Consider the following 25134-nt stretch of genomic DNA (forward strand, 5'->3'; position numbering starts at 1 on the left):
TTGAAACTGCACGGAAAGCACAGATATCAGCAGTTTCTAACATGACTCCTGGGCTTTCAAAAGCTCCTAATTGGCATTTGTAAAGGGTTCTATTAGCTTGAAAATATACGAGCATATTGGTTTGACTACTACTGCTTTAATAAAGACTGTAATTTTTACTTAAACCATGCAATTATATGGTAAAAATATTAGGCTTTCCTTTCAACATTCTATTTATTTTCAGTGTCAAGAAACAGAGACCCATTCAATCTAAGCTAAAGTAAAAGTGCGATTTATTGTAAATATAATTATCCCAAGCAAACCCAAGGAGAAAGGATACACAGCCAGACCTAATGAAGGTGGTGAACCTGACTAGCTCGGAAGACCTCACAGCAGAAATGTGTGGCCTTCTCTAGTTTATTGTCATTACCACCATCCAGACACCAAGTTACTTATCCATTTTTCTCAGTGCAAAGTTTTGGACACAGAGAGAAAAAATCTAGTTGGTTCTCTCTGAGTAAAGTATGTTTATTTTGGTACAATCAGATGAAGCCAAAGGTGGTGAGACCAGCTGAGCAAACATGGCTGCTTATGTCCATGCCTTAGGTGTGGCCTGTGGGAGGAAGCAGATTCTCCTAGAAGGATATATGGGCAAGGATGCAGTGACTGACAACTGTATTTTAATGTGGTTTACAAAATAGCAATTGACACCGAACTGTATGAGAAAATGGGACAGTAAGGAAGCCTATGGGTGGATTCGGATAACACAAAATGACTGGACTCACTTTTTCGTGGGTGTGTGCTGTCACTGTCATTGTCTAGCATAACATCATCTAAGATGAAAGCCAACCTTTTCAAATTATTTTTCCCTAAATACAGACATTCATGGGTCTTTCCGTATTTATTACATTACTAAAGAACTTTATAGTTGGTCTAATATGCTCTATTGCTCTTCCATAGTTTTGCCTTCAGAATCTGTAAAAGGAAGAGGATAAAAGGTATAACTATTTAAAAATCTATTAATAACCTATATTTGTATTAGCTTTTGTTGCTCTCCTCTTTCTTCTGTTCCCTGGATTCCTGTATTCCATCTGATTCAATTGAGGGAGCATGTGTGTGTGTGAGAGGGATTCTATCTAGGAGGGACATTGAGCCACGAGACCATTGCTAGGTATTTTTACACAGCAAAACTAAATTCTGGCCTCCCCCCTCACCTCAGTCTGTTTCTATGTGCAGTGTCCCTTGGCTCCTTTGCTTCCCATTCTCGATTTTGTTTGCAGCTATGTTGTCAGTTCCATTTATTCTCTTGGCCCTGCTTCTCATCTATGCACCAATTCCAATTCCCTGTGGTGAGCCCCACTTCAAAGCCCATCATACTGTACATTTTCAGAATGGAAGGTACAATTGATTTGTTCATTTTATTGGACATTTAAATAAAAGTGTGGAGGCGTGGGTGAATATCCTGACTGGTCAACCACAAAGAAGTCTGCATCAGCCTTGTTTTCGTACAATACCGTGACAACTAGGTTATAGACTTTGAAAATCTGGACTCACAGATCTATCTGTGTCCATTTCCTTACATATTCATTCTAAGGGAATGATTCAGTTGTCATTGACACAGCCCTGGTTATAAATGTATTAAGGTAGGTTCCAGAAGCATCAGTGAGCAAAGTTGAGGACCTGGGGATGTGGGATGGGGAAAGGGTTTGAAAAGAACTGTATCTGGGGGAAACTTGATCTCTTCTACCCAGTTCTACTTATAGAATAAGAAACAGACTAGTTAATGTTTTGTTTCCCACCGACCATTTATGGATGCTTGACTGTATGGCTTTTCAGAGATGGTTAGAGGAGTCACGTCTGAAAAACCCACCATAGTAAATAGAGAATGAAAAGAACAGAGATTTTAGTATCTAAAACACATCGATTTTTGCAGATCTTCTCATTTTCTCCTATGTTGTTTCTTCCATTCCAAGTTTCTCTGAAAGCCTTGCTCTTTAGGAGCTGCCAGATGCCAGATCACTTTCATACGGCATCTCAAGAGCTGGACTATGTTCTTCTGACTGCAACGTTATTGTCTAAGACTGGACAATGTGAGTCATGACCATTAGCACTACAGAGATTGTTTCTTACCGACTGACTTACTGTCTGGCATAACTAGATCTTTTTCCTCATCTTGGATTAGATCAGAATACATTCTATCTTTGTATTCTGAAACCAAAATTAAATAAAACATATTGGCTGTAGACTATAACAACCTGAAATGTTGTTCTGAAATGTTCTAGGTCAGTGTTTTTCCATCTTTGTTGACCAGGACTTACAGTGAAAAATGTATTTTACATTATAGTCCAGTACATGCACTTGTGTGCATATAATAAAACAAAAAAGTTACAGGAAACAGTACTTACCCTTTTCTAATCTTTACTACTCATCTTTGTTTTTCTAATCTATTCAAGTGCACCGGGAAGAAAATTCTGGTCTTCTCACTGTTCTTTACTTATCAATTTTATTCCAGTTCAGGGAAAAAATGCCAGTTGTTATACTGATTTTGTCACCCACAAAATTTTTTGACAATTCACCGAACTCACACTGGAAAGCTCTATCAAGTGATATTTGATTCTTGATGCTCATTCAACAGCTAGCCCCGAAACAACCTGAGATCAACCCCATTTTCTTTATGTTATCACCACTAACATTCTTCAGTCTACGTAAGATTATGACTTAGTAGAGGGTCTAAGAATCTACCATTAAGAAATTTTTTTAGTTCGTTTATTTTTTGAGAGAGAGAGAGAGCGAGCAAGCGCAGGGGAGGGGCAGCAAGAGAAGGAGAGAAAGAATCCCAAGCAGGCTCCTCACTGCCAGTGCAGACCCCAATTCAGGGCTCAAACTCATGAACTTGAGATCATGACCCGAGCTGAAATCAAGAGTTGGATGCTTGATTAACTGACTGAACCCCCCAGGTGCCCCCTAAGAATCTACCATTTTAATTAACCACTTAGATTGTTCTGATGTCGAAACTCAGGAGTAGATCCTCTACAATTTGGCTTTTCTCCATCTGTTCTGGAAAGCTGACAGTCACCTTCATCATGACAGGTCTTCCAGTTTTTCTCATTTCCCTCACAAGGGCCTTGGAGCCCTCACTCCTTCCCTGAGTACTGCTTAGCACCAGCAGGCTCACTGGAACAATAGTGCTGACACTCTGATCCCTGCAGATACTGTCTCCCTAGGCCTCTTAAAGTACCTATTCTGTCTGGGACTGAGCTCAGCACAATCCTGTGGACACTGACTTGGGCTGCGTGATCATCCTCTAGGGGCCAATGATAAAGCCACATTAGTTCTCTAAGCCTGACCCACCCATTCTGTGATTTGTCTGGCCATCCACCGGCTGTTTTGCTGAGCTCTCAGCCAACCATTCAGCCAAACTAGAGATGTCCTCCATCCACCTTTTCCAGCTCCATTCATCCTCTTGGGACCCTCTGCTCTAGCCCAGCTACTCTATTTAATGTCTTCTGAATACAATTCCACACTGCCTCAGGTTCACACTTCTGGTCGTGCCTTGGTTACCTGACATGTCTCCTTGGCTCATGTGTCTCCTTCTGGTGGTGCACCTCCCACAGCCTCTTCTACTCTTCCTCTTAGCATGCTTCTTTTTCACTACATGACGTGAGTAATTCCTACTCATCCTTCTAGACTCCACTCCCATTTTGTTTCTTCTTGAAAGCCTTTGCTAACACTCCTGTCTATGTCAGGAGACCCCCAATGTGGTTCCATTATGCCTGGGCCTCTCTCTGCATACCCCTGCCTTCTCAGTTGGGTAGGTTTTTTTTTTAATTTTTAAAAAAATTTTATTTATTTTTGAGAGAGAGCGAGCAGGAGAGGGGCAGAGAGAGAGGGAGACACAGAATCCCAAGCAGGCTCCAGGCTCTGAGCTGTCAGCACAGAGCCCGATGTGGGGCTCGAACTCACGAGCTATATAGATCATGACCTGAGCAGAAGGTGGACGCTTAACCAACTGAGCCACCCAGGTGCCCCTCAACTGGGTAGTTTTAAGTCAGCTTTGCTGTTTCCCACGCTAGATGGTGAGCACTTTGAGAGCAAGAACATTTGATTTATGTTCATGTCTCTAGAACCTAGTATTTCTTTCTTTCTTCTTTTTTTATTATGCTAAAAACATGTAACGTGAAATCTACCTTTTTAACATGTTTTTCAGCGTACACAAGCATATCAACCAGGTACACATTGTTGTACAATAATCTCTAGAATATTTTCATCATGTGTGACAGAACTAGCACAGTTTCTAACTAAATATATGACCATTTGGTTATTTTTAGCTACTGTAAGTCCCAACTAAATTTGAAGATATGACTAAACTTCCTCCATATATTACAAGGACCTCTCGTTTCCTTGTGAGTTTCCAGATTAGTTATTATGTACTCTCTTTACTTTTGACCTGTCTTGCTTTGCTTTATTGAGCTTTTTAATTCATTGTGCATCTTTGCATTTACTTTTTAATATTCTTATGGCTCCTTTCCCAAGACGTGTTTGTGTGGCCATAACTCTGTTATTGTGTCCCCCAGTGTCTCTCACAGTGGCCAGCATACAGAAGGTGCTCAATGAATCGCTGGTAATTTCCTTCACAGGTTTTAATAGATTTTAAATACGATCTGATTTTTGAATATAGGATAAGGGTGATGAAAGGCTTACCTCCCCTTCATGGTTAATTGATGATCAAATTCCTTTCTTCAAAATTTAGTGTTAAACCTTGGATAAAAAGGACATTTTTTTTTTCAATTGATATACCTACCATCTGAGACTCTTTGATTTTCCTGGTTGGTGTATGTGGTGGGTAAGGTGGTCTTTTCATCTCTTTCGTCTAAGTCAGTTTCTAAAAGTCAAGAAATTATGTATTAAATTAATGGCAAAGATTAAACAAACCTCATACACGAATCATCTCATTGATATGTTAATAAGCAGAGATCTCCAAACAGCAAAATTCTGATTATTTTTAACGCTCTGATCTTGGAATCTCTGGAACAGTGTTTTGGTCAAGGTCACCTTCAGGTGACAGAGTCAAGATCAATCAAATATATATATATACACACACATATATGCTTTGACCTTTGTTAATGAAAATAGCATAAAATCAGGTTGTTCTTTTTTCACAAAACCCTCTATAATGCAAGTATTATGGAAAATTTAGGACTAACTACCAGTCAAAGGAGTTAAATTTAGAATGACTGCTTTATACCCCATTCTCAGAAAAGGAATTTGTAGCTCTACCCTGCAAAAGCAGGAAACCTCACAGAGGGACTCAAAAATCTGGGAATAAAAGAGTTCCAGTGAAAATCGACTGCTCTTTGGACTTCTGAGTCCATACCCTTGGATTCCATGCTGTCTTTGGGCTTCATTGACTTTGGCCCATTCCTGGTGACTTGACTACCAGGCACAACCAGGTCTGAATTCCCAAAGCCCACCTTTCTGCCCAGAGTCTCTTTTCCTTGAGGTCTAGTCTCTCTGCCCTTCCCCTATGGCAATGCTTTGACCTCACTAAAACTTCTCTAGTCTGGACCAAGGAAGTCCTCTGTCCACTGCCCAGTTCTTTTTACCTGTTAATTCATTCTAAGAGGCAGATTGGGTGAAATCTGTGCCACACTGATTGTTAAACATTTTCAATATTTAGAGATTAAAGAAAGATGATAACATTTCCTTGTCAGTTTAGGATTCGAGAAACTGCCCATGAGAAAAATAAGCTTATTAAAATTTATTTTTTTTAAGTGATCTAAAAGTGAATGGGATGTTGTGGGTTGGATTGTGTTCCCAAAAAGACATGCTGAAGTCCCAAATCTCTGATACTTGTGAATGTGACCTTATTTAGAAATAAGGTTTAGCAGATCTAATCAAGTTCACAGGGGGTCATACTGGTGTCTGTGTTTCATCTCAAATGGACACCATTTGAGAAGAAACACAGACACACGCACAGAGAAGACTGACATGTGAAGACAGAGCCAGAGATTGGAGTGATGCGGCTATAGCCCGGACTGCCAAACACTGCCACCAGAAGCTCGAAGAGGCAGGAAAGGGTGCTTCCCTAGAGCCTTCAAAGGGGTCATGACCCTGTCAACACTTTGCTGTAGGTCTTCTAGTCTCATTTATTCACTAAGGAATAAGTTTCCCTTGTATAAGCCCCCAGTTTGTGGTAATTTGTTATGGCAGCCCTGGGAAATGAATACTTATGATATACGCATTTATAAGGTCATAGTGCTTTTTTTTAAAGCTTTTTAAAAATGTTTATTTTTGAGAGAGAGCCTGAGTGGAGGCAGGGAAGAGAGAGAGGGAGACAGAGAATCTGAAGCAGGCTCTGTGCTGTCAGCGCAAAGTCCCAATGTGGGGCTCAAACCCATGAACTGTGAGATCATGACCTGAGCTGATGTCAGATGCTCAACCAACTGAGCCACCCAGGTGCCCCAAGGTCATAGTGTTTTTAAGAGGTAATTTCTTTAGCATTCTTATGAGATATTTTATTTCAAAGGACACACTGAACTTGGTAGTTTATTTTGTCAATAATTTCATTTAAATGTGATAAAATGTAGATTATAGTTACCAATATCAAATAGTGATTCAGTTTCAACAAATATTTTATTTTTTTCGTGGATGATTATGGTGATCTTATTTTGTTTAATTTAAATTTTAGTTAGTTAACATACAGTGCAATATTGGTTTCAGAAGTAGAATTCAGTGATTCACCACTTACATACAACACCCAGTGCTCATCACAAGTGCCCTTCTTAATACTCATCGCCCAGCTAGCCCGTGTCCCACCCACCTCCCTCCATCAACCCATAGTTTGTTGTCTGTCATTAAGAGTCTCTTGTGGAGCACCTGAGTGGCTCAGTCAGTGAGCATCTGACTCTTGGTTTTGGCTCAGGTCATGATCTCATGGTTCGTGGGTTCAAGACCCATGTCAGGCTCTGTGCTGACAGCAAGAAACCTGCTTGGGATTCTTTCTCTTTCTCTCTCTAAGCCCCTCCCCTGCTCGCATGTGCATGCTTTCTCTCTCTTAAGTAAATACACTTAAAATAAACAAAAAGATTCTCTGTGGTTTGTTTCTCTCTCTTCTCTTTTCTTTTTTTCCCCATCTTCCCATATGTTCATCTGTTTTGTTTCTTAAATTCCACATGAGTGAAATCATGTGGTATTTGAATTTCTCCGGTTGACTTGTTTAGCATAATACATTCTAGCTCCATCCACATCATTGCAAATGGTAAGATTCTATTCTTTTTGATGGCTGAGTAATATTTCATTTCTACAACTATTTTAGTAGTCTTTTAATAACAGCTCAATAAAATGTCACATCTAAAAGATTACCTGATTGATAGGGCTGGAAGCTGATCAAATCTCCAAGTGCAACAAGTTTCTCCTGTTGAAAAATTTTATAATCAGAGAAGTAAATGACCACAATTGCTAACTTAATCATTCTTCAATAGAAAAGCACCTTGAGTCTTGATTTTTAGGTAACCAACAAACATTTAAAAAAAAATTTTTTTTAACGTTTATTTTTGAGACAGAGAGAGACAGAGCATGAACAGGGGAGGGTCAGAAAGAGAGGGAGACACAGAATCTGAAACAGGCTCCAGGCTCTGAGCTGTCAGCACAGAGCCCGATGCGGGGCTTGAACTCATGGACCGCGAGATCATGACCTGAGCTGAAGTCGGACGCTTAACTGACTGAGCCACCCAGGCGCCCCGGTAACTAACAAATATTTTTAACATGCCAGAAATTATATAACCTAATGAGTAGTGCTCTTCTGTTGATTTCTTCAAACTCTTATTGCCTTCTTATTGTTTTTAGGGATAAGATGCAACTGAATCCACAGAAGATCAGCATTTGCCTTGGCAGAGAAAATCAGTTTATAGTCAGTATCAGAGTCAGCCCTCCTGTATTTATTTGGACATTACCTGAATTAGATCACTTGTCATTCTGGTCATCATTTGATTACTGATTTCAATATCTTTGAGATCCGTAAGAACCACCCAAGTTCCATTCTCAAATTTTACAGGCATAGAAAAGACGATCCCTTCAGGAATACCAAACTGGCCTGCAGTGAGCAAACACAAAGCAAAGCAAAACAAAGTGCTCAGAACAATAAACCCTTCACATTAAGCACCGTAGAAAAGGACAGACATCGTATATGGTTTGTAATGATAATGGCGGAACTATATTTCTGGCAATTCCTCTCCTGGGAAGATCGAAACATTTACTCCAGAAGTATTGCCTGAGCACCTCTCCAAGTTCTGACAACTCTCTCCTCTGTGTTTCTCTCCGAAAGAAGAACTACTGTTCCTCTTGTTGCGCCTTCTGTTGCCTCTGGCTTGGTTCAAACCCCCTGCCTCTGCTTCGGGGGCCAATGCAGTCTTTCTCCTCCATTTTTTGTGGATTCCTTTTGTCTGCTCCTTGTGGCCTTTCCTTGACACCTCAGTAGCCCAAGACTCCAAGGCATCTATCCACCTGGCCTTGCTCTGCTAGCCTGAATGTGGCTGGTCCGTAGCTCTGGTGTGAGGGCCAGGGTGGCCGGGGGGGGGGGGGGGGGGGGGGATGGACGGGAAAGTGGATGACTTCCCCGCAGTTCCCAGGGCTCAGTTTGGATGTGTTCCAAATAAAAAGATCAACAATACTTACCACTAACTGAACAACATACAGATAAAACTTCCCCCTCTTTTTGTGAGTCAATCAAATGAGAAAGTTATTCTTGCCATCTGGTCATCAAAAATGTTGTCAGTAGAACCAAAATGGGAGGATAGTCAAGAAACTGGGATCTAAAAGGCCTTTCCTTAGAGAGCATCCCAGGTTCTGTGTTCAGTCTCTTTTTTATCTGTAAAAAGCCAGCCTTACGGGTGGACAACATATGAGAGTTTACCTATATATTTCAGGGAGATAATGATTACGTGCTCCTCACCTCCAATATTGATCCCATTGCTTGCTGGTGAATTCCTACACAGCTTAATCAAACTGTTTACAAATAAAGACAAGGTTTTAAATGCCTGTTACACTAAAAAGGTCACATGCTGGGGGCACCTGGGTGGCTCAGTCGGTTGGGCGTCCGACTTCAGCTCAGATCATGATCTCACGGTTTGTGAGTTTGAGCCCCACGTCGGGCTCTGCGCTGACGGCTCGGAGCCTTGGAGCCTGCTTCGGATTCTGTGTCTCCCCCTCTCTCTGCCCCTCCCCTGCTCATGCTCTGTCTCTGTCTCTCAAAAATAAATAAACATTGAAAAAAAAAAGAACTATAAAAAAAAAAGGTCACATGCTGATTTGAATTCACCTCATTCAGTAAAAGGGTGCTTCTCACCTTAATTGCAACCGAAACAAGATCCACACTGAGTGTCTAACCATCAAGCAGCAAGGAGGAGACCCAGCCACAGACCTGCCCTCAGGGTATATCCCCCTAATGGTGGGGACGTATGTAATCAACCATGCCACCAGTGAGGGCAGGCTGGAATATGCTGTCTGACAGAGGAACAACATGCTATGTGTGTACAGAGGACAGACAGATTGATTCTGACTTGGGGGGCTTGGGGGGAGTACCTTGAGCTGCACTACAGCCACTGGAATAACAGGGAAGATGGTGGTTCTCCTGACAACATAAGGAATAGAAGAGGTAGATCACACGGGAGAGGAAGACAGTTCAGTTTGGTGTAGTTTGGTTTGAAGCGACATCTAGGTGGCAATGTTTGCATAGGCTGCAGCGCAGCAGAGAGTGAGGCCTGAAGCTTTAGGTGTGAATGAGTTTGCACAGGGAGAAAATAAAACACAAAGGAAAGAGGTGCCTTCGATAGAAGAACCCACAGAACACAGAACGCCAACTGTTCGCTCTTTCCTACTTTGCAAAAATGGTAGCAGTCCTCTGAAGTGGTTTTTAGCAGATGAAAGCAATGAGGCTGTAAAAATGCATGTCTGGAATTTGTGGCTGGAGAGCAGGCTTTCCACATTTCCACTGGCACCTGAGATCTGTGTCCTGCTGTGCTCTCTGGATCCTGCCCCTGTGCCTTTGCTCCTGTGGCATCTGCAAGATGTTCTTCCCACACTTGTCTGCCACAGCAACACTACTCAAGCTTGAAGGCCTCCTGGAGTGTCACCTCCTTATTGAAGTCTGTCCTGATTCTTCCTGCCATCTGCCTAAAATCAACCTTTCTTTCCCTTCCTCAGCGGGGGTGCAGTGAGAAAAACTTAATGGAATGGTTTAGTTGCTGTTAGCTGGCTCTTCTTACTCTGCTCGAGATCTCCTGAAGGCAGAGGCCAGGTCTGATCCCTGTGTGCTCCCTGTGCATTCGCACAAACACTCCTGGATCTCTGAATGGGTAACTGAATGAATGCGTGGTGCATAAATGGCAATAGAACTCTGGACGTCCGGACAGTTTATAGTTCACGTCAGGCAGGAGGTGGGGAAACTGAAGTAGGAGCACAGAGCTTACCTGGAAGTTTGAAAATAATACAAGGTTTAAAAACAAAACAAAACAGATTTACCTTCACTTAGTACTCCTAAAGATACGATCTCCCCAGGAGGTGAGCCCTGGTACCAGTATTTCAACGTAGTGGCTATACTGTGTGCAGCTAAGATGCTTCCAAATTGTTTTCCTGTCTCAGTCAGCTTTTTGAGAGTTGCCACAAACTGTCCGTCTACCCACTCCCTATAAGGAGACAAAGAAACAATTTTACAACGGAGGGAGGAATGCAAGTGAAAAAGAATGTTTCTTGGGTCAAGGATCTAAGTATTCAAGCTTCTTCAATCTCATAAAGAGTCAATGGAAAAGTAACGAACTGTAGCAGAAAGGAATCCCAAAGTGTCAACTGAAAAACATGATAACAAATATGAAACACACAAACATGGTCAGAGAACTGCAAGAACGATTACTTCCATTACAAAGAATTTATTCTATATGTAGATGTTATCTTTGGAACCAGTGGTATCTTTCATCCTAAATAAAATGATACCATAAGACTTTGAGCTATTCACATTGAGACCAGGGGAATAACTAAGTTGTTAGAATCTGTAAAGTTTAAATTCAGGGAGTAGTTCAGCTAGACTAGAACAAAGCCTCGAATGCCTGTCCCCGCTAAGCCAGCTGGAGATAGCTCCATGAGACACTGCTCCTACCCAGAGGAAGCATGCTGCAGGAGAGTGGGCTCAGGGCACATCATTTCTGGGCATGGGTGAAGTGCCTCTGATCTGAGGAAGGGGCAGTGGGAAGGAAATGCTGCAACTGGAAAAGGGCTGCAAAGCTTAGAAAAAAACACTTCAGAGTCACTCCTCCTCCTCTCCCCTTCCCCACCCCATTGTATTGGGGGTGCTGACTGTGGCAGGCTTGGGTCTGAGTGCTTTGCCTGTGCTAATCCCTTTCATCTTCCCAACAGCCCTATAAGGCTCATACTATGTGAGCATTTCCATTTTGTAGACGAAAAAACTGAGGCCTAGAGTGGTTAAGGAACTTCTCTGAAGTCACACAGCTAATAGGTGGCTGCTTGAGAATTCCAATCCAAGTGGCTTGGTTCTTGAGACCATGCTCTTCACCACTTCTGGGTTCTGCCTCTCCTGGGACAGGGCACCCAGCACGGGCCTGGGCCCGCTCACCACCTTGATTCCTTATTCTTGAAAATGTTCCCACCGATTTCAATTAGGATACATGTCTCTGTCTCTGTGTTAAATGAAGGCTCACTTTCCGTATGCTTGCTTTAGAGACAAATTTAAAGGAGTATGTGGGCTACTTGAAGGATAGTCTAACACAAAAATTCATAATTGCAAAATCAAATAAGTTGGGCATGGGGAAAATTCTGTGGAATTTTCTATGTTTCTTCAATACAGCACATAAACAAAGGTGGGTGTGAATAATGTCAAGTTATTTTTGTACAATGATTTCTAAGATGATTTAAAGGATTATAACAATGATTATACATTTGCCCAACACTGTTAGTATACTTGACTTAAAAATATACCATACCTATCAAAAATCAAGCTCAAAACAGGACGTGAATAGTTAGGAGGTCCCCAAATAGCACTCTCACATCTGTAAACTCTGGCTTTTCTCAGATCAATGTAGTTATTTCCACTAATATTGCCCCAAACGATCACATTTTTGATGCCTGTGAAGAAAAAAAAAATGTTTAACATAATAATGAGCATTAATATAAAAAAGTTGCCTGCAGTCTATTTTTTGACTGTGCGTTTGTCTTAGGAGTGATTGATCTTTTTGCTATAAGATGATCTTAGTTTATGGTCCCCCAAAATGTGGAAATGGTGTGGATAAGTTCCTTAATCATCGGGGTTTGGCGATTCCTAATTGTGCTCTGTGTAGGGCACGGGCATATCATTGAATTCAAGAAATACTGAAATGCTCCCTCAAAGAATTACTCCTGAAAATTGTACCACCGGTGTGATCCTTTTACCACTCCGCTTGCCATTAAGAGAACTTTTTCTCTGCTTTGGTTCTGACAGAGTCCTTGATTCTACACTGGAATAGAAAATTTTGGCAAATCACTTAACCCCTGAGTTGGTTTCGTTTCCAGCAGAATGAGGGTGTTATAATCAGAGGACCCCAGGAACGTCCTAATCAACAAATAATTGAATTGGCTTCTATGTGTGAGGTGCTTTTAGGTGGTACGTTTGGAAGAAAACAAATGAGCCCAAATCCTTGCAACATTCTGGGGGTGGAGGGGAGCGGGTGACAAAACTACTTACTATACAAAGTGATGTGTACTATGAAGGAAAATAAGAGGATAGGGGTCAGAGATAAATAGTGATTAAGATTTAATATGATTCTAAAACTGTGGATCTTTTAAGAATATTGTATCCAAAGTGAAAAATAAGTAATTTGATTGGTTGATTGATTCACTTATTTATCTGCTTAAAGACGTCATTCTAAGTTCACACTACTTCCTACTGTGGAGATTACATTCTTTACTGTTCTGCACGAGGGAAGATTGCTGTTTGGTTTCACATAACAGAATATCCTTGTGACTTGGCTTAACTAGAAGGAATTCGCTTTTCTTCTACAATAACAGGTTGAGGTAGGCAGTGACACGGGGGTTTGCTCCGCGGCTCAGAAGATGCTACTCTCTTGGCCTGCCCCACATGGTCCTAAAACAGCTGCATCAGCTCCAAGTATCACACTCTCACACAGTTGTGTGCAAAGGCAGGCAGTAGGAAGAAGAATTCTGCTTATCAGATTTAAGGCTCTTTATAGCTCTGTTAGAGAAAATCATAGTGGACATCTGCTGTTTTTTCTCCTAACATTTCTTCCTAATGTTTTTCCTTAACAGCATCCTGGTTTTCCTATAAATAACTACCCTTTCTCAATTTCAGTCCATATGGTTTGGGTGGGGCTGTCCTCACCCCTCAGGTCTATCAATAGGCACGAGACCCAGATTCCAGATTTCTGGCCACAACAATTGTTTTGGAGATGGGCAAATGGTCCAAGCCTGGCCAATGAGATATTATCCTGCTACTTATGCACATTTGAGAAAGCAAACCCTCTTTATACTGGGGTGGCTAAGCTATGAATGTATGAGCTGGAGACACCCGTGGCCACTTTGCCACTTTTTACAAAGAGCCTGCCTGAGAATCAAACCAACGCTGAGGAAAGCAGGGCTGAGGGATAGGTCAAAAGAGAGAACCAGCTAGACCTGACATCACCATTTAAGCCCCAGCATCCATCTATGCCTGAAAAAAAAAAAAAAAAACCCACAAAAAATGATCTGACTTCAGTTGCTTTGAGTGGACTTTCTATCACCTGCAACAGAAAGAGTTCCAACTAAGCCAATGCACATGGTCTGAGAAACAGGGTTATGTGTGAACTGAACTCAAGGGATATCCTGAAAAGGTCTGCTACCCCCTTGGCATCTGGAATCTTCCCCCAAATGATTCTCCTTGATGCTTTTCAGATTTCAGGTCCCTCTGCTTCAATGTCTTTGTTGGTGCTGAGTTTCTTGTTGCTACTCCGCTGACAATTCCAATTGACTGCCGTCCCTCTCATGTCTCTCTTTCCTTTACCCAATAGCTGAAATTTGTCAAATATAATAAACATTTTTAAATACAGCACCCCGCTTTTAAATACACCAATCCGGGGCACCTAGGTGGCTCAGTCAGTTAAGCGGCTGACTTCAGCTCAGGTCATGATCTCATAGTTTGTGAGTTTGAGACCCGCGTCGGGCTCTGTGCTGACAGCTCGGATTGGATTCTGTCTCCCTCTCTCTCTGCCCCTCCCCCCACTCGCGCTCTGTCTCTCTCTGCCTTTCAAAAATGAATAAATGTTAAAAAAAAATTAAAAAAAAATACACCCATCCATTTTCTGAACTGGTATCATCCTCGCAGGATTCTGATGCCCGCCATTCCAAAGACCAACAGAGGCACAAACAGCTCAGATACAATCCTGTGGACAAGTGAAATACTCTCGCAAATGTCTACCACATGCTGGCCACTCTTCCAAGTACTTTGGAAACATTATTTTTTGAATCCTCACATCAGTTCCAGGAGGTAAGTGCTATTAACATCCTCATGTTACAGATGAGGAAACTGAGGCAAGGTTAAGTGATTGCCCAAGGTCACACAGGTGGGAAGTGAGGTAGAGCCACTTAATTACACCCCTGATTATTTTTTAAAAAAAAAACACTGATTACCTTAGTTGACTATTATAATGGAAAATTGGAACATTAGGTTTCAAATTATAGCTTGAAAAATATGTCTTATATGAAACGTTTGTTTACTAATTTTTATTAGTAAACTATTTAAAAAAATTAGTCTTTATTTTTGAGAGATAAAGAGACAGAGCATGAGCAGGTGAGCAGGGGAGGGTAAGAGAGAGAATGAGACACAGAATCCGAAGCAGGCTCCAGGCTCTGAGCTGTCAGCACAGAGCCAGACGTGGGGCTCGAACTCACGAACTGTGAGATCATGACCTGAGCCGAAGTTGGACGCTTAACCGACTGAGCCACCCAAGTGCCCCTGTTTACTAATTTTTACAATGATGGACAAAGTCAGCCAGTCATTAAAAACAGTAAAAAACCAAAAACCAAAAACCAGTTTGCACAATAGTCAGATCACACAATAAGTTTCCCCAGAAAAATCCTAACGGGTATGGTGTTCTTCCTAGCTGCTTTGAGATCGCCCTGTTTAAAACCAGAAACAGAAACGGAAGCTCACTCACTGGAGGGGGCTGTTTTCAGTTTTCTGGCCAGCATGGCTTTGGCTTGGCCTTCCACACCCAGCGCCACAGCGATGATATTATGTGCCACGTTTGGGGCGTATCTCATAAGCAAAACTGTTTTCAGATTCACGAAGGTTTTTCCTCCCACAATAACTCTGACGGAATCGTGAGCATTTTTCTCAATCAGGTGTCCAAACAGCCTACACAGAGGAAGCCTGCTTCGGATGCAGCCTTCTAGAGTATACACCTCCCGGTCGGCGCTGTCGTCCAGGATGATGATGACGTGGGCCTGGCGGAAGGCCTCCTCCACTCTGGTGCAGACGGAGACGCTCCGGAGCAAGGGTGCCACCAGGTTCCGAGTCTCAGTCATGAGAAGGTGGAGATCTTCTTCCGCCTGCTCTTTGTCAAATAGATTTATGCTCATCTCCGTATGCATTCCGAACACCTCGCCACTTACCAAAATGGGAATTAGGCTGTAGCAGGCAGGGACAGATGCACTAATAAAAATGCAAAGCCAGATTATGAATAGTTAAATCTTTTGCCCCTGTTAAGCCTTTATTCTTAATAGATATTTCAGCATGTGCAGTAATCAGGTGATCTAATAGCTTAAATCAGCGTCCACAGCTGCATAGACTTTTTAAGACTAGAAAGCAAAAGTTGAACAAAAAAAATGCTCACTACTAATCCCTTACTCTGGCCCTCTGAAAACAATCCCCAAATAAGAAATGTACCTGTTTCAAAAGTTTCAAATAAAATAGGTTATGCAGAAAGCAGAATTTAAAAGAATGGTGTCATATCACTCTGATTACATGTTTACATTTTGTCTTAAAAAGGTAAAGAAATAACAAGTTTTATTTAGCCATAGCTCTTTTCTACTTTATATTCTTATCTACAAAGTAATGACATTTTGGAGGAAAGGGCTATCTTTTCTAAATCCTTGCAAAGAAGGCTAGGATCAGCATAGGCTAGGCAGCATGGGTCGGTGTCCACAATTCAGCAAGTATCTGGGTAGCTGACCATCTGGGCCACTAGTTTTTTCTCTTTCCAAGCTTTAAATTTCCACTCTTAGGTTTTAAATTCGGCAGTCCAGAGTGAGTCCACAAAACCCTAGGCCCCCCACTCTCAGCCTCAAGAAAAGCAGAGCCCCAGGCCCACGCATGCTTACATGTTCTCTCTCTCTCTTTCTGTAACAGTGACATCACCGTGTGGCTCAAGGTGTGCCATGTAAGTTCCGGGAGGTGTAAGTAACAAGCCCCTTTTTCCAAAGTTTCCTGACGGTTATTGCTGAGGGTGTCTTGCAGTCACGGTAAGAACCACAGGCTGGTCCAGCCACAACACTGGTTAGTGAGGCAGGCACACAACAGGAGGTGACAGAGGAAGAGCCAAGGAAGAGTCAACGTCAGCTCTAGCAAGTGGGGAAGAGGGGAAGGCAGTGGGCAATGAGATGGGAGTGGGGGAGGAGACAGAAAGTGAGGGAAAGGGCAGGAGGGACAGCAAGGCAAAGAGCAAGAATGAGAGCAGCAGAGGGCCTGAGAGACACAGACTGAGGGGACAAGAGCTGGAGATGGGGTTATCAAAGTACTTATCTTTGCTATACCCTTGCTCTTCGACTGCATGTGTGTGTGTGCATACACACACTATATTGTAAAGCTTAAATATGGAGGCACGTGGGTGGCTCCGTTGGTTGAGCATCCAACTCTTGATCTCAACTCAGGTCACAATCTTGTTGTTGGTGGGATCGAGCCCCATATCAGGCTCCACACTGTCAGTGCAGAGCCTCCTTGGGATTCTCTCTCTCCCTCTCTCTGCCCCTCCCTGGCCCATGCACATGTACCCTCTCTCCCTCTCAAAATAAATAAATCAAAAATCTTAAAAAAATAAAACAAATATGAAGCTATATTGAGGGATACATATGCATCTATCTATCTATCTATCTATCTATCTATCTATCTACCTATCTATCCATACAAATCTCGAACTTGACATTCAGATGTTCTTCCATCATGGACTTAATCCCACGCTATTGTTCTTTCTAAATATAAACACCCAATCTCACGAATCCTGGAGTTTGACTGTGCTACCTGGTGATCCAGACCTGCAAGGGATTGACAAGATCTTTCCTGACTTCTTCCTGCAGTTCTTTTTCTATATGTGCTTCCAGGTTCTCTTGAGCAATTATCTTCATCAGCTCAGTAGTCATGCTAGAGGTGACACCGTAGTAAAGCTAAATATTAGGAAAGAAAAAGTCAACACCGAGAATACATAATTAGCTGACAGTAATTATAATGGGAAGTTCTTATTTAAAGCCAGAAGAGCGTAAAAAGAGAGCTGAGGGAATACTTTGGAAAGCAAGACGTTTGAAGAACAGCGTGAGAGAAGGATAATGTTTTGAGCAAATAAACCAACTTAATTTGCATACCTGGGCGTACTCCAGGAACTCGTTATAGCCTCCTAAAAGCAACCCCTCTCCTCCACGATCCAACAGCTCTCTCCAGATGATGGGGGAGTTTCTGTGACTCCACTTATTCTTTTCACACAAATCTTCTAGCCACTCCTATTGAATGATGTTCCAAGACACGTCATCCATTGAATCGGTGTCAGAATTTAGTTCATTACTTCAGAATTCAAACACAAACTAGCTTGTTTTTTTACTACCACTGAGTATACATAATAAAATTTAGACATCTTTACACTGTAAAAGGTATATGCAGAAAATAGTAGTGAGTTAAGTAACAAATTGATCAAATCAGAAAGATGATTCTTCAAATTTGCTGACCTAATGAAAGTTGCTCTCTTTGCTGAGGAGACCGTGAATGAAAGTGGAGAGCTTAAAAGAAAAGCCAAGTGTCCCAACTCCTCTGATATCCAAAAAATTCAACTGGTTCTTCCCTTGCTTTTCTCTATGAGATATTTCCAGTCTTAGGGCCACGTAAACTTGATCCTGATTTCCAAATATGTGGGTATAGTTTATGTCATTCAGACTGCATTAATGAGCTAAAAATCATCTATGGATGTTAATAATATTCATTAGGAAAAGTTTAAATCATAATTATCTGGTTTGTGTAGACCAGGCTTTCCAATGACAAGAGCTGAGTAGAGCTAGAGAGCAATTTTCTTGTGAGTAAAGTACATGATAGCATTCTTGCCATTGGAGGCATGTGTAATGAGACTACCTTACGCATAAAATCTTAGAAACTAATTTATCTTGATTATGCTGAAGATCTCTGTGCCTTTATCACCCCTTAAAGCAAATAATGCTGCTGTGAGTATTCTACCATGGTTCCCCTAGTCATTATACAGCCTGACCAGTGAATGTATAGGTCTGGACCCTGAGGGTGCAGAATCAAGAATGGAACATACAGTCAGATAGGGGAGAATTTATCAATATGAATCACTCTTCTACAACTCAGTGGTATATATCCTGGCAAGAACCTCAGAAGACAGTGGTAACACGTTTCTAGAATGGCTCTCTGAAGCTTGGAGAAAGTGATGGTTCACAAGAAATGAAATGGAAATGCCAGAACGTCCATGGAAGACAATAGGAGAAGGAATCAAAAAGCTCAGAAAAGTGGGCATGCTGGTATGGATATGCTACTATGGAAGCATGGAACCTACTAGTCAGTTACGTCCTCCGGAAGGGCCTGGGGGACACTACTTTCATCAAAATGATAAGAACTGTGCTGGTGATATGTTTTCAGCATCACTGGGAAGCCTGGTGTGGATGTCCATTACTGGCCAGGGCTATTAAAGGACATGCTGTTCTAGAGCTGGACCCCCTGGGGATTGGGATGATAGAATCCTGAAATAAAAGAGGCTGGGGACAGTGCCCACCAGAGAACATCTATATTGTGATAAAAGCATGAGACAACCAGCAGATAAGGTGACTTAGCTGAAGGCACAGTGGGCTCACAAAAGAGACAGAGGTTACGCTACGGCCCTAGAGAATGAGCCACCACTCACTAAAGCTGATCTAGCCATTGTTGCTGCTGAATGTCCACTGTGATGGTAATACAGACCAACACTGACCCAGTGATAATGACACTATCCCTCAAAGACATTAACCAGCTTCTTGGTGGCAAGGTGATTACATTTCACCCCTTTCAGCCTAGGAAGGGCAGTGATTCATCCTGACTGGAATCAACAATCTGGTTTGTGTAGACCAGGCTTTGCAATGACAATCACAATCAATATTCTGGGTAAAGAACTGCTTTTCCTGCTTGTGGGGCTTTGGCCAGCACCCTGCCCAAGAGCTTACAAAATATTCAACCTAGCAACACGGGATCCTGTGTAACATCACTCTGAACCACTTTGGATTAAAGCATGTGTAGAACTGGGCATATAACCATGGGATTCACTGGCCCTACCATAAATCACATCACATGGCAGCCTGATAGAGGGATAGGACAGCCCACTGGAGGTGCTTAGAGGTTGCTACCTTGTAGGGATAAAGCACTGTCTTTCAGGATGCAATATATACCATGAATCAATATACTGCTTTTTTCCCCAATAGGTGACATATATGGATCCAGGAACCAAGAGATGGAATTAAGAGTGATCCTGCTTACCATCACTCCCAGTGACCCACCTGGAGAATTTGTGCTTCCCCTAACCTACTTACTCTAGATTCTATGGGTCTGGAGGTTCTAAGTTCCAGAGGTGCAAGGGTGGTTCTATCAGGAAGAGTTCCATTAAACTTTAAGTTATGGCTTCTGCTTGGTCACTTGGAGCTCCTGTGCCAAGGGACAGCAGTCAAGGGAAGGAGTTACCATCCTGGAAGGAGTAAATGCCACTGCTGATCTGGGGCATGCGGGCAGAAAAGAATATTTGGCATCTAGGTGATCCATTGGGGAATCCTTGGTACTGCTTTGCTCAGTTTTGACAGCAAATGTGCATGTGCTAGAAACTAGGACTCAGACCCCTAAGGATACAGGACTTATGACTATGCCTCATAAGTCACCTAGACCAGCAGAGCGGGAGGGGGATCGACATTGGGCCGTAGACAGAAAGGTGACGAGTGTCGGTTACAGCCCTAAAATGATATGCAGTGGAGACTATGGTTCTTTTGACTAACCATCTTCTTGTAAAGTTTCCTCAGGGAAAGACGCCAACCAGAACCTCAGAAAAGCTGTTCCCAGATGGTATGAAATTATTATTTGGAGAATGTGGATCCAAAAGGCACAGCTGGTGAACTGTAGCAGATCGTGTCATATGTCTTTCAGATTTCCTCTTCATGACCAAGACACGCACTGCCTGGGCCACCAGGTGCACTGGCTGCTGATGGCTCAGTGCTGAGTCTCTCTACAGGAACCGACCTCAGAGAGGTTCCCTTGCTTAGAGTTAAGTCCCTTCCCCAAGGGCAGCCTGCATCCAACTGCAACACAACTGTTAGTTGTGCCAGTACAAAAGCCCAGCCCCCTCGCCTGTATTTAGAGTATCTCTGAAGGGCCACCCAGCTTCAGAGTTCAGGGCTGGCTGAGCCCTCTGACGCAGCAGTATGGTAGTGTCTCGTGTCATTAGAAATCAGATGAAGGACAGTGAAAAGTTAAAAAGGATAATATAAGTTACCTGGATTCTAGGAGAAAAAATAGCGAAATTTATTCCACTGATTGGTTAGGGCCTCATTTGTTCTACTAGCTACTGGGGAAAAAATACATAATGTTTTGAGACTGGTAAGTAGAAATTTATTTTATTAGTGTTAAAATATCAGTAGTACATGAACGTTTATTATTGGAAGCCTATCTGATACACTGGCTAATATTTCATTAAATTAGAACACATTTTGTGAGTGTGTGAGTTTAACACACTAGAAAGGCTTCTTACCTCCCAAACATGAGGATGTTGTGTAATTTTATGTATCCGAAAATTAGGAAGATTCTTTTGTAGATAATCTGCCAGAAGTTCTGCTTTAGCATAATATGGGCAATCTGCTCTACCTAAAAGAGTTCAAAATAGCAACATTTTCTTACATTACACAGAAATTGTCATGTAGTTATAAGTATTTGCCATATAATTACAGAAATAATGATATAGTTATGATATATTCTACTACATAGAATTATTGTATAACTGCCACCATGTAAACTTTTGATTTTTATAACAGCAGTAAACATAAAATTATTTCATAGAAGGTCAGGATCTTAAGTAATAAAATGTGGAAAGAAAATAAAGACTGTTGGATATTTACTCTCTTCCAGCATTAGCTAGATCTCACTCTCTCTAAAGGGCTGCTGTGCTACTAACTAAGCATGAATTACTAGTAATGAACTACTCATTAGTATCCACTAAAAGGCCAAGTATGAAGTGAGGAGTGGTGGTAAAATCACATGGTGCTAAGGGGAGGAGAAGCCGAAGGGAGAGAGACGAGTCTGGGATAACTTCTATTTTCTGGCCTGGGCAGATGATCCTGCACTTACTAGAGAGAAACCACAGGTAAGAAGTTTAATTATAGACAAGTGCATTGGAGGTATGTGCAGTATATCTAATCGAATATGACCAGCAGGTAGCTGCACATGTTAAGTCTCAAGTACAGGACCCACGTGAGGGATTAAGATACAGATTTTGTAGCCATCAACACACAGGAAGTTAAAGCCACCAGAGTAGATGGGATTAGGTGTCTGAGGGAGTGGGAGGAGAGGGGCAGGAGCCAAGGGCAGAACCCCCTCTGCAACAATCTTCCCCAGTTACTCCCAATCATGAGTTCTTCAACTTCAGGGTGACTTCTCAATCATCAAACTTCCCACCCACTCCCTGTCTGTTAGCCTCCCTGTTTAGTTCAAATCCATGGTTCATGAATTCAACCACTCTCTGGCTCATGTTGTAAATTATCTTGCCCTACTATGCTTCTGGCAAATCAGCCCGGTAAAAGTGTACCTGCCTTTCCTGTTTCTGGGTTCCATTTGCTAGGCACCCCTGCAGAAACATGGTAGAACCAAACAGAGAGGCGCCATTATAAATTCATGCTCACTAGCCTCAACTGGCCTTCAACTCTGCCTGGAACTCCTTCTGTTTTATCATCACTCTTTTCTGTTCTTCACAATTACCCTTCTAAACTTGGCCCACTTCTTGCAAACCTCTTGTCTCCATTTTCCCACTACTATTGGAAGGTGACAGAAAACCTTGCTTTCTACTTTACAAAAACAAACCCAAATCATACAAAAAGGCAGCAGCTGGTAAATCCTCCAACCTCCTACCATCATTCCTATAAGCCTGTCTGCATTTGGACTCATCCTTTCCTTCTTCCTCCTATTCAATGGAAGGTGGCTCCTACCTCCTTTCCAGGTCTAATCTCACCACTTATGCTCTGAATACCACCCTCTTCTGCTTTCAGAATTGCCTCTCTTTCAGCATTTTATCTCTGTTCTTAATGTTCCTTTTCCATCGTATTTAAATATAGTACACTTATATTTAAGTTTTTCCTGTCCTAAAAAAACCAAAAAGCCTATGTCCCTCTTTAGCTAATGCATTCTACCTGCCCTTTTCTATGAAAATTTCTTGAAAGACTCCTCTACATTTGCCATCTCCAGTTTTTCACTTCCATTTCTTATCCCATTTCAATCTGGCTTTAACCATGACTCTCTGGAGGGACATCAGGGAACCTCCATGTCATTACATCCAATGGATACTTTTTGATTCTTCCCTCACTGACATTTTCTTGTTGGCATTTGCCCTCTTCTATCCTTCTGAAACACCCACTACGGTCAGGTCACTCTTCGGGTTTTCATCCTACTTCTCTGGCCATTCTCTCCATACTTTTTGTAGGTTCTTATTCCTTTATCAATCCCCTAAAAGGAGCATTCTTCACTGCCTCTTATCTTCATACTCTATGCATTCTTTCTGGCTAATCTTCTCCACTCTCTTGGTTTCAGGTAGAAATCTGTACATCCCGTTCAGAACTATCCAAGATGTTTACACCTTCCTGTAGTTTTCCATCTCCCTCTGAATGTCTCATAGGCACTCAGCATGTCTAGGGCAGATTTTTCCCAACCCCCCCCCCCCCCCTGAATCTGCCACTGAATCTGCTCCTTCTCTTATGTTCTTTATGTTGACTACGTAGTTATTTAAGAGAATTAAGAGTATCCAGGGTACTAAGCCTACTTCTCCAATTTTTGTTTTCAGTGCCTCCTTATCTACCCATTTTTCCAAACCATTGGTTGGAAATAATTTTCACTATTTCTTCTCCCTTACTTCTCTTCCTCGACCTAATTAGACATCTAGTGCTGTGAATTATGTCTCTGTAATATCCCTCCAGTCCATTCACTTCCTTCCATTTCCATTGCCCACCATCCCAGACCAGGCCGGCCACTATCTCCTTCTTGGACTATTGCACCTAACTGGGGTCTTGGCATCTAATCTTTCTCTTCCAATGGAGAATAACATTCAGGTCAAATGAAAACTTGATTATGTTCTCTCCTTCCATGTACTTTGGATAATGTTTAAAATACTAAACATGGCTCACAAGAATCTATATTAACTAATTCTGGCCTCAGCCTACGATACTCTCTCCTTTGTACCCTTTACTCCAATCCTACTAACTCTATTTCCATCTTCTGCTTATTGTACACTCTCAATCATCGCCAAACTAGCTTTCCTCGTTCCAACCCCACTCCTATGCTTAATCCCTCTCTTCCTCCCTACCTCCTTTCTGCTAGGAGAACTCCCCATCTTTCAGATCTCTGCTTAAAAAACCACTCCCTCCGGGAGGTCTTTGACTCCACTAAATGAGGTCTCCTGCCACACTACTCCTACAGAACCTGCTCTGTCACTGACACACAAGCACCGTTCTCTGTAAGTTTCTGTATCACTGCTTTCTCAGCAAATAGTCAGTCAGTGATCAAAAATGTTCTTCTGAATGAGTAAAGAAGCAAGCAAAATCGGTTGCCAGGCAGATGGGAGATGCCAGTTGTGTGAATGCATCAGAAACTTCAAATAAGGACTGGACAGCTTCTGTAAAAGTCATTGGTGACTTTGGTGAGGGCCATATCTGAAAGGAGGTGGAAGCAGAAGCCAGATTGAATGGAAGGACCTGAAGACAAGAAAGCAGTCTGCTCTTTCAAGAAACTTGCCGAGAAAAGGCAAGGAGGCAGGTACAATAGCCTGCTGCTTTTCCTGAGACCCTTTAGTGGTTTTTCTGGACGCCAGTGGACGTTTTCAATCCTCCCCCTCCATTGCTACACAGGTGGGCTTCCTAAAATGCAAACACATACTCTCCTGCTTAAAAAAAAAAAAAAAATTAAGACTCCTCATTGCTTTCAAGATACAGTTCAAACACCTTTGTTTGGTGTACTTTACGTGCAAGGATCTGACTGCTGCTCCCATTCTAGCCCCAGGTCCAGACTGTTCCTCCATTAGGCCATGAGACCTCTAGCCTCTTCCAGCTTTTATCTGGAATGGCCTCCCTATCGCAAATATTCACAAATCAGCTCCTGGAACGCCTCCCAGAGTCCTGTGCACATCTCCCTTATTTCATTAATTCCAGTGAATCTAAATTTCTTGTTTACATGCTGCTGTACTCCGTGAGACCGAAAGCTCTTGGAAGGCCCTGGTGTTGTTTTCCCCCACTGTATCTCCAGTGGGCGGGAGTGCTTTGCACAGGGCGCTGCCCAATAAACATCTTTGAATAAATGCATAAGAAGCTTGAGGTGGTCCATATAGATGCTGGAGTCGCTAGAACAAAAGTTAAGAATATCACTGCTAATTGGCCAAAGGAGGTGAGAGTTTGGGTGTTTTGAGAGACCTACGGAGGGGGGGGGGGCACTTGGGGATCACTCACCCGCAAGCACGAATTTGGCCATGTTAAAGCCGCGACCTAGGACCAGGAACGGCGGCTCAGCGGTTCCCTAGCAACCACGGCATGGCGCAGGCGCACTTTGAAGCTGAGCGCGGGGTTTGAGGCCCTGTCGCAGACGTGAGGTGTTGGGGTACACGATCACACATTGTATTTAAAAGCCTTATGCTCTCCCCTGTC

The 25134-nt window shown here is 42.3% G+C and overlaps 1 protein-coding gene across 2 annotated transcripts; it reads right to left on the reverse strand.

The window, feature by feature from the left end:
* Positions 1-255: 255 nt before the first annotated feature.
* Positions 256-25076, reverse strand: MDH1B (malate dehydrogenase 1B). Of its 2 annotated transcripts, XM_043577622.1 has the most exons (11): positions 24940-25076; positions 20991-21103; positions 17590-17724; positions 17252-17394; positions 15171-15667; positions 11970-12111; positions 10498-10661; positions 7932-8071; positions 7342-7393; positions 4781-4861; positions 256-954 (listed from the first exon to the last, which is right to left on the reverse strand). In XM_043577622.1, exons 1-11 carry the CDS (start codon positions 24959-24961, stop codon positions 923-925), a joined length of 1521 nt encoding a protein of 506 aa, XP_043433557.1. In that variant the 5' UTR covers positions 24962-25076; the 3' UTR covers positions 256-922. The 2 variants fall into 2 exon arrangements, with proteins under 2 accessions (XP_043433557.1, XP_043433558.1); XM_043577623.1 differs by lacking the exon at positions 20991-21103 and having other exon boundaries at positions 24940-25037.
* Between the last annotated feature and the right edge of the window lie 58 nt (positions 25077-25134).

This window comes from Prionailurus bengalensis, chromosome C1 (genome assembly GCF_016509475.1).
Source record: "Prionailurus bengalensis isolate Pbe53 chromosome C1, Fcat_Pben_1.1_paternal_pri, whole genome shotgun sequence".
Classification (NCBI taxonomy): domain Eukaryota; kingdom Metazoa; phylum Chordata; class Mammalia; order Carnivora; family Felidae; genus Prionailurus; species Prionailurus bengalensis.